The sequence below is a fragment of the Dendrobium catenatum genome, unplaced genomic scaffold (assembly GCF_001605985.2).
Source record: "Dendrobium catenatum unplaced genomic scaffold, ASM160598v2 fragScaff_scaffold_1023, whole genome shotgun sequence".
NCBI lineage: Eukaryota > Viridiplantae > Streptophyta > Magnoliopsida > Asparagales > Orchidaceae > Dendrobium > Dendrobium catenatum.
Genome location: NW_021319485.1, coordinates 1031921 through 1041987, shown reverse-complemented (window position 1 = coordinate 1041987; position 10067 = coordinate 1031921). Strand labels below are relative to the sequence as shown.

General features: G+C 39.4%; 1 protein-coding gene across 1 annotated transcript; it reads left to right on the top strand.

The window, feature by feature from the left end:
- Positions 1-1228: 1228 nt before the first annotated feature.
- On the top strand, positions 1229-1873 carry LOC110096770. Its single transcript, XM_020822843.2, has one exon. The coding sequence runs from the start codon at positions 1229-1231 to the stop codon at positions 1871-1873; it is 645 nt and encodes a 214-aa protein (XP_020678502.2).
- Positions 1874-10067: the final 8194 nt, after the last annotated feature.

The following is a 10067-nucleotide window of genomic DNA, read 5'->3' as shown; positions in this document are numbered from 1 at the left end:
TTAAGTAAATAAATAAATATCAACTCTATCAACACAAATTTTCTAGCACGAATAGTTATTTAGTAGTTAAATGTAGGTAATTAGTTAGATTAATTAGCTTGTGGTGGTCATGTAATTAAGGGCATATTTATGACGAGCTTGATAAAAATCAAATTAAGCATAAGGAGTTTGATTAAAAAATATTTGATGTTCATGCTCTACATAAATTTATTTGGCGACCTAAATTTGCCTTGAGATATTCATGCTCTACCTGGTTAGCTCTAGTTGGGGGGATAAAAACTGCTGTGGTTTTACATAAACGGAATATCTTGGTTCCACTATCTTGCAGCCTCTGTTTTTCTCATTTGGAAAGTGTTGCTCATTTATTCTTTGGCTGCCCGTACTCCTTCAATATTATTAGAGCTTTAATTCCTGGATCTAATTGCTTTTTAATGGAACCATCTCTTTTGCAACTTTTGGAATGGATTGATGGTAATGTCTTGGTATCTGTTGAAGAGAAAATTTTCTTCTCTTTAATTGTCTGCTGCTGTGTTTACTTCATCTGGAAAGAGAGAAATCAAAGAAGATTTAATAATGCCTTTAATAGTAGTAAGTCCACTGTTATCTGTATTAGAAAGCTGTCCATGCTAAGGTTTCAAATTGGAAGAATTCCTCACATCTGCTGGGAAAGTTATATTCTTGGAATGTCTCTATATAATCCTGCTTCTTGGGCTTATTTCTCTCGAGTTTGGCTGGTATGGAGACGCTATTTTGATGCTATGTTGGTTCGGGAATAGCCTGAGACAATGATGATGCTCCAATTCATCCCCTTGGATGGCTCTCGAGCAACCAGGGGATTGTTCTCGCTGATACTCTATTTAATTTCTCTCAGTCCAGGCTATGGTGGCTTTGGAGCTTTGGTCCCTTTGCAATTTTTTGGTTCTATTCTGTTTTTTTTTTATTCTCTATGTAGGCTGCTCGTTATAAAGCCTTTTTACTTGTCAAAAAAATTTTGGGTTATAAGGTGGGTTTTTCCATTTTATACATTTTGAGGTTCCTTTTGAGCCTTTTCTTACATGTAACTTCTACCCTTTTTTAATATAAGGGCTATGCCCAAATTTTCCCACAAAAAAAAAAAAAAAATTGATAAAAGAGGCTAATAAAGGGTTTCTCCGCTTCTGACTGCTGCTTCGGTTGGGTAACCTTTCTTTCCTCAATCTCTCGGGATTTCCTTACCATTTTCCTTCCTATGGTTGTGAATAGGTTAAAGAATCCCGAGTTTTTAGATGGGAAGGTTAAATCTAGATCTTTTAGAGATGTTTTATCTGGTGAGTCGGCTTCGCTGGACTTTGCCCTCCTCAAAGTGTCCTCCCACCATGGTTTGCCAGCTTTGTTAATCTCTGTTGAGGAAATGCTTTCTTCTGCGATGCCCGTTGAATTTGCTTTAGTTGGGGAGTTTTTGGGGCATCGCTCGCCTCTTGATACGATTCACAAAGTTTTCTTTAATCTAAAGCTTGTTGGTGAATTCTCGATTACTTTGTTGAACCCTAAAAATGTGTTTATTAAGCTTATCAATGACTTAGATTACTGTAGGGTTTTCTCTTATCGCTCCTACTTCGTTAAGCTTTTTGAATGGACTCCGCATTTTTACATAAATATGGAGTCTCCCATAGTCCCCATTTGGGTCTCTTTCCCATGTTTGTGCCTACATCTTTTCTCCCCCAGCATTCTTCATGGCTTGGGGTTGCTGTTTGGTAGGCCCTTAAGATTGGGTAATTCGACTACTAATGATTCTAGGCCTTCTATAGATTGCATATTAGTGGAATTAGATGTTACTAAACGATATACTTCTCAAGTCTGGCTTGGTTTGGAGCCTATGGGTTACGTTCAATAGATTGAAATGGAAGAGTTTCCTTCGTATAGCTTTCACATTGCAAAACTTGGGTCATTAAAAGGATTGTTTCCCGATCCTTTCTCCAAATCTGGGTGCTGATCCTCCTATCAAGGAGGGGATCGTGACAGATGTTCATTCTTCACATGATCTAGAGGGTCTTAATATTACCCCTGCTACTATTTCTAGTGGGGTGTCTCAAGGTTATATAACAAAAAAAAAAAAAAAAAAAAAAATCAAGATCTTAAATGTGCTCAAGAGAATAATGGTGTTGTTTCTCCTTTGTTTAATAATGTTGTGCATGAGATCATGCCTGCTTCATCTTAGGATCAATGGGGTTTTTTGATAGTTATGGTGGTTTTATTTCGCCTCTTATTAATGCCCAGGAGAAGGGGGAAGTGCCATTGTTTAGCTCTTATGATGTGGGTGGTTGTGCATTGGCTTTGTCGAATGTGGAGATGGAGGGGGATGGTGTGGTGGAAAGAGAAACAGAAAATCGTTATTCTTTTTCTGATGTTGTGTTTTCGCCTTTTCTTTTAGAGGGGCCGGTTTCTCCCTCTCTTGTTGGGGTTGCTGCTGATATGGTTTCGCTTATGACTGAAGGGCCAGTGGAACCTGGGTCCCTTGTCGAAGTGCCTATAATGGTTATGTCCTCTGAATATTTGGTTGTTCAATTTGTTTCTAATTTAGGTGTTACTTGTTACGAGCTTTTGGGTTGGGATGTTTTATCTCCTTCATCGTCTTGTGTGGGTGGTGATGATATTGGTAATAGAAAGTTGAGTCTCTTCAAGATTTATATGGGTTAAAGGTTTGCCATGTTATTGATAAAGCTTTCTCACATGTTAGTAAATGTGAAGGAGAAAAATCTAGGAAGTAATTATTTTTTACTGCTTTGGTGTGTGGCTTATTTTTTTCTTAGCAAGTAATTTTTGTTGATGTCTATTTCAATTGTGAGCTGGGGGTTGTCTTGAGAGTGGCTGTTTGGTTTGCCTTTGGGCTCGGACTTATTTTTTGAGTTATGTTGTCGGTTCTGCTCGGCCTTGGTGTTATTTGTGGCGGAGGAATTTCTCTCCTATCCTCGTACTCCTTCTATTCATGTTATGTGTAGGTTGTTTCTGTCTTTTATGGACTTCAATCCGAGCAGCTTGGAAGGTCTTCATGGACGATTGCTGGGGTGTTGTTGCTTTTGGTGCTGTTGAAGTTTGCTAATCCTTCCCTGTTGTTATCTTTTATTTTGCTATGCTTTTCATCTTTTGTATTTAGTTGGATCTAAAGCTTGCAGGTTTTAATTCAAATGATATTCTTTTAATAATGAGCTTATGATCTTTTAAGGACCTCAAATTTTAATTCATATTCATATATATATATATTATGTTTAAATTGTTTTGTATAATTTTAGTTCGAAGCTTGAAAAAAAATCCAAAAATTTCATTATCTTTATTTAATTTAGCTTAAATGTTTTCTTTCATGAATTAATTATATCAAGTTATCAACAATTACCTTTTTATTATTTAAAATTAAAAGCCATCCGTTATTGTTCTGAAATATAGTCTAGGATTAGTATATTAATACAGTTGACAGTTACATTAATAAATTGTTCGTTAACGATTAGGTGTTAACCAAATTAAGATTTAGTTTGGGTCAGCTTTCATAAAATGACTTTCTTGTACAATGCATTCTTGAACTAGAAATTTTTGTATTAAGAAGCTGCTTTAGAAAATAATAAAAAAAGTCATCTCAAATAAAACCTAAATAATTAAGGAATCTAGAGATCAGGTATGGAGCAAGTTTGATATCAGCGCTAACAAAACAACCTTGAGCGAGTGAGTGCGGAAGAGCCCGAGTGGGCATGACAATGTGAATGCGTGAAATGGTTTCACATAATTGGATTGGCTTCGGAAAATTTCCGTATTCGCTTGACTTCTGAAAATAGTTTTAAGTTTTTGTAACCTTCGGAAAATAATTTTACATTTTCTAAAATATGTAATTATAGTATTCACCATAGATTTTTTTTAACTTATTTATTATTGTTCCATCCTGGAATATTCGCGGCGGTAGAGAAATATGAAGTTTAACGTCTTAGCATTGTACGAAGAATCATCACACAATCAGATAAAAGAGATAGTGTAGTGTTCATAAGAGACACTAGAGTTTTTATGTGGAAACCCCTGAAAATGGAGAAAAACCATGGGGCCTGGCCTAGTTTGAATGAATCCACTAATATTTGCAGTCGATTACAAATAAGGCCCTTCCTTGGGAGAAGGCCTTGGCTTGATGGTACAATTGTACATCATATAGAGCACATTACATGGTGAGATTTACAATATAGACATGTCTGTTTGGTCGGCACGACCATAGTCGATAAGATAGAGGTCGGAAAGACCGTTATCTAGTGATGTAGGTTGGAAGGACCGTAGTAGGTGACGGAGGTCGGAATGATCGTAGTTGGCAGGAGATAGGGATCCGAAAGATCATAGTTGGCAGGAGACCGGGGTCAGAAAGACCGTTGTCTGGTGATGGAGGTCAGAAGGACCGTAGTAGGTGATGGAGGTCGGAAGGACCGTAGTCGGCAGGAGACAGGGGTCCGAAAGACCATAGTTGGCAGGAGACCAGGGTAAAAAAAACTGTAGTAGAAAGGCGGTACTTTGGGAGAACTCCATGCGTCAAGTGGTTGCCCAGCATAAGTCTGAGTCTCAAATTGTCGTCCGGTAGAATTACGGGCCTCAGGTGGCGATCTGGTTTAAGTTCGAGACTTAGATGGTGGTCTGGCTGAACTCGGGCCTCAAGTGTTGGTCCGACGAAAGTCCAGGCCTCAGGTGGTAGTCAGGTGGAGCAAATGGCCTAAAGTGGTGGTCCGACGGAAGTTCGGGCCTCAAGTAGTGGTACAATAGAATTATGGTCCTTTGTGGTCTGGTAGAAGTCTGGACCTCAGGTAGTGGTCCGGCAAAAGGCCGGGTCTCAGGTTGTAGTCTGGTAGAAGTCAAGGCCTCAAGTGGTGGTCTGGTGGAGCAACGACGTCAAACAACGATCCGACGGAGGTGAGGACTTCAAGTGGTGGTCCGACGGAGCAACGACTTCAGGCGGTGGTCTGGTGGAGGTGAGTTCCTCAAGTGTTGGCTCGGCGGAGCAACGACTTCAGGCGGTGGTCTGGTGGAGGTGAGTGCCTCAAGTGTTGGCTCGGCGGAGCAACGATATCAGGCGGTGATCCGATGGATGTGAGGGCCTCAAGTGGTGGTCCAGCAGAGCAACGATGTCAGGCGGTGGTCCGGTGGAGGTGAGGCCTCAAGCGGTGGTCTGACGGAGCAACGACGTCGTTAGGCGGTGGTCCGGAGGAGGTGAGGGCCTCAAGTGCTAGTCCATCGGACCAACGACATCAGGCGGTGATCCGGCGGAAGTCCGATGGTGGTCGAGGAGGAGCTTCTTCCTTCTCTTTTTCTCTTCTTGCTTGGAGCCTCTCCTTTCAAGAGAAAGGAGGGGTCTATTTATAGATTTTTGGAGTGGCATGGCCCGTAAATAGGTGAGAGATCAAGGGTAAAGGTGAGTGGTTGGATGGACGGCCGACATTGAATCCCTTGATCACGTACCGTTCGTTAGACATTTGAAGGCCTTAATGATATCGAATTCGACGATCTTGGGCTCGTTGAATTTGTCTCGCCGAGCCGCACGACTCGATTATAAGAATGTCATGTTTGGAAACCGCTTGGTAACCCAAATTGTTGTTTGAACGTTCCAACAATGCTTTGGGTCCTTGATTTGGACTCATTTGGGCTCGGATTGAGTCAAATTTTGTGTCGTTGGGTTCTTATTTTCGAGAAGTTCAATTTGACTTTAAGTTTGCTGAAATCGGAGTTCAGATGGTCCCAAATTTAATTTTGGAAGTTTCCAACTTGATTTTGCATCGATATTCGTTCCCAATCAAGATAATTTTTTATGACATACCAATTATAATTATTTTTCGATAAAACCTACAGAGGGTTTAACTATTCACCGTAGTTACGTATTTGCTTCTTTCTAAATTATTATTAGGTTTGAATCCTCTTGCTAATTTCAATTAATATTATGCCCTTTTATTTTGGACATTTAGATCAATTTAGGCAGACTCACACACACAATGCATACATAAGACTCGAAACTAGGACTTCCTAGTTGGTAGCCTAAGCTCTCAACTAACAGACCAAGATGAGTTGTGTTTATGATCCTTTGAAAGTTTTTTTTCTCATGTGAATCTATAGATATCTTCGACAAAAGAAGATAAAATATAAAGATTAATTAATGAATTTCTTCTTCTTGCCTAATTTCTAATTTCTTCTTTCTTTTGGGAGCTTGAGCAAACTCAAATTGCTCGGTTAGGATTGAGCCCCCCCCAATATATATTATTAGATCATCTTCAATCGAATTGTATCCACCATTTACTCCATTTGAACACTAAATCACATGCCAAAATTCGGTAGGTGAACAATGTGACATAAATATTGGCATCTTACTGTTCGCCTACACGAACTTTTTGTGTTACGGGATTTGCTAAAGAAGCGCACGAGGAGAAAGATGGTTACCTTCACAACGAGATGAAGAAGCACGTGAAGGAGAAAGAAAAGAAGTTCAATTGAAGATGAATTATTGCATTTTGGATTTTACTGCATTTTGAAGTAGAAAATGAGTTTTTTCGGTTAGAGATGCCATTACCGCAAGAGGAGTGTTGCATTGTGAACAAGAAACACCACAAATTTGCCCGGTCGGAGGTGAGGGATCCATAAGGAGAGGAGAATGAGTAGAAGGTAAGAAGAAGAAGAATAAGAAAGAAAAGTAAGGAAGTGAAAGAAGGATTTGAGAAGTATTAAGGAAGATGGGCTTATATACTATTTATAATAATGAATGGTTTGCGCAGGATACTGAGAAAAATAAAATACTTCCAATTTAGAATTGGAACTTAGATAATAAGGAAAATATTAATTTTTTGTAAAAAAGAACTTTAATAACATCATATTAATGAATTAATTAAATATTTAGAACAAAATAAGATTGTGAATCGCTATCCTTATAAATAAATAAATATTTTATTGATTCAGTCTGTGAATAAATTCTTAATGTTCTTCCTTAATCGCTTCCTATAATAGTCTATATTATTTGGTAACTGTCAAGAAATACAGCGAAATCATTTCTTCAATTGTTGTTGAAATAAAAAAATTGCTGAAAATATTGAATGAATGAAATTAAATACATGCTCTATTTGGAGAGTTATTAATGTTTTGGCTTAAATACACAGCTAATCACCTTAGCCTATTAGTTGAGAGATTTGACTACCAACCAAGAGGTCTTGAGCGAAGCTTACTTAAGTGATATATATGTGAGAGTATCTTAATTGACCTAAATGTCAAAAAAAAAAAAAAAAGTTTTATCTTAAATGTGAAAGTTTCTTTAACTATGAAAGGACCTATGCTTTTGTTTCTTCCATTAGTGATCAACTCCCCATCATTCTAAGTAGGTTTTTTGGGACATTTAAGTCATATAAGACAAACTCATACATAAATTATGTACACAAGACTTGAAACCAAAACCTCTTAGCTGGTAGTCAAAACTCAGAACTGCCAACTAATAGTCCAAGATGAGCTATATATCATGTTAAGTAGTAATTTACGAATTTGGACAATGCAGTAATGTTAGTTTAAGTTTTAGTCGATTTTACTGACTTGTATGTTATTTATTTTTTGCTTATGAATCCATGAATTCATTAAAATATGTATAGAATAGGGGTGCAAACGAGTCGAATCGAGCTCGAGCCAGGGGCTGTTTGAGTCGAGCTCGAATGCCAAATATCGAGCTCGACTCGCCCCATGTCGAGCGGCTCGTCGAGCTCAATCCGAGCTCAAAATGTCATCACGTCCGCTGTCGTGTTGAAGTCCATTGTTGTTGCATTCGCTGTCGTCCTGAGGTCTATCGTTATCGCGTTCGCTGTCGAGATTCATCATCCCGAGGTTGTCCGTCGTCGTACTAAGCTCAGCCGTAGAGATACATCCGCCTGAGCTCATTCGTCGTTGTCCCGAGCTCCACTGTCGATATCCGTCCACCCCGAGCTTGTTCGTTGTCGTCCCGAGGCCCTATCGTAGAGATATGTACCCAAACATGTCCGTCCTCATCTCGAGCACGTTCGTTCGTCATCGTCCTAAAGTCATTCCCACCCAGTCGAGTTGCTCATCGAGCCGACGAGTCTAGTTTGAGGCATGTTCGCGCTCGAGCTCAATAAGCCTTCTAGCTCAAAATTGTGTTCGAGCTCGACTCGCGATCTCGTTAAGCTCGACTCATCGAGCCTGTTACAGAGTCGAGTTCGAGCCGGCTCGCGAGTCGGCTTGACTCGATTGCACCCTTAGTATAGAATAAGGATTCATCTAAATGTACACGGGTTTGATCTTGAGGTATTGTTGATCCACAACAACTACCGTTCATAAAATTTATTTAAATGACTAGACAGTGTTAATGGTTTTCTTAAGTTTGATAAGTTTTAAAATTAAATAGCTTGTTAATTAGAATATTCACGATGATAGAGTAAGAAAGTTTAATATCTTAATGTTGTATGGATATCTAGTACATACTGATACTGATAAAATAAAATGGTGTAAGAGCAATGGAGTTTTTATGTGACAAACCGAAAAGAGTAAAAATTCATGGGACATAATTTAGTTGAAATAATCTCTCTATAAGTGTGGTGTTTCTAATGATTGGGAAGAGTTCTAATACCAAATAGTAGACATAAACTGTACAAACAAATTTCATGGTGGAAATAGGAATAAACTTGTTGAATGTGAGTTGTCTTCAAGATTGTTTGTGTTGACCTCGTTTTTCGTCCGAGTGCCCTCGAGGGGATTCGATCGCTTTGATTCAACCTCGTCGAGCCCAATTTGAACTCGAATCGATCTGAATTAATTTTAATTAGACTCGACAAGATTTAATTATCCTCGACCAATTTACCTCAACCCCGTCAAGCCGTATTGAGCCCGAGTTCATTCGATTTTAGTCAAATTAGGTTTAGTTTTAGCTCAAATTTGACCCAATTCAACTTAAGATGATTAAAATTAAACTCCAATATGCTTTTAAGAAATTTTGAATTTATCTTTGAGGTGTTTTTCTTGTCCCTACATAAGCTTTTGTTTTATGCTTATGTAAGGTAATTTTGTTGTTGAACTCTTGGTTTTTTTGTAATCTTCTATTCATCAATAAAATTGGGCCATGGCCCCAAAATTTCCCAAAAAAAAAAATTTTGAATTTAATTCCAAATCCGGTAATGGCATTGACGGCTCCGATTTCCTCAAAATCCGAAGTCGACCTGTTGCCAGAGTATTCAATGGCGTGAAACCCAATTCGCTCGCTGGCTCTCGATTTCGCAGAGACCCGTCGCTCCCCTCCCTCTGGAGCTCTCGTTTTTTTTCTGGCCCGAAGAAGCTTGCCCCTAGACGGAGGCCGAGCCCCCGGTCCCTCTCTCTCACACAGGATCTCCTTATCCCGCCGCTCCAGCTCTGGCATCTGCACCCGCTCCCCCTCTCGTTTTTCTTGCTCCAAGAACTCCAAATCCTTCTCTCAGCCTACTCTAGTTGGCAGACCCAAAATAAAAAGGCCCCCTCTCTCTGATTTCTCTTTATGTTCGTTGAAGCCAAGAGCGGACGGCCCCCTCTGGAGATTTGTCTCTCTGTTTGCTGAAGACAAGAGCCGACGCAGCCCCAGCCAAAACTTGTTGCCTCACCTGACGTCTTCCAGCTCCCCGAAATCCCATCTCCGTTCTTGATTGCAAGTCCGATAGACTTAGACCTCTCCTTCTTTTCCTCTACGCGATTACAGGTATAAAACTAAAACTAGAGCTAATTGTTTTAATGGCTTTTAACATAACATGAATTGATCTTGCCGGAAAATTTCTGTTGCTGAGTAATATTGATATTCATTAGTACGGATTCATCACCACATAAAAAAATGTGCTCAATACCTCTTCACTTCATTCTGTGTAGTCTTTGCATGAATAAAAAAAATATCCTGATGTAAAGGACTTAAGATGTGAGTGTAATATCAGCTTTATAGATCATTTTGTGTCAGATTTGGCCCCCCTCGTGATTTTTCCCCCCCTGCCACTACTACCCCTCGCCTTCCCCAGCCCCACGAGTCGCGACCCCCGGAATGTGTTTTTGTGTAGAGATATTATTTATTATAAGACTCA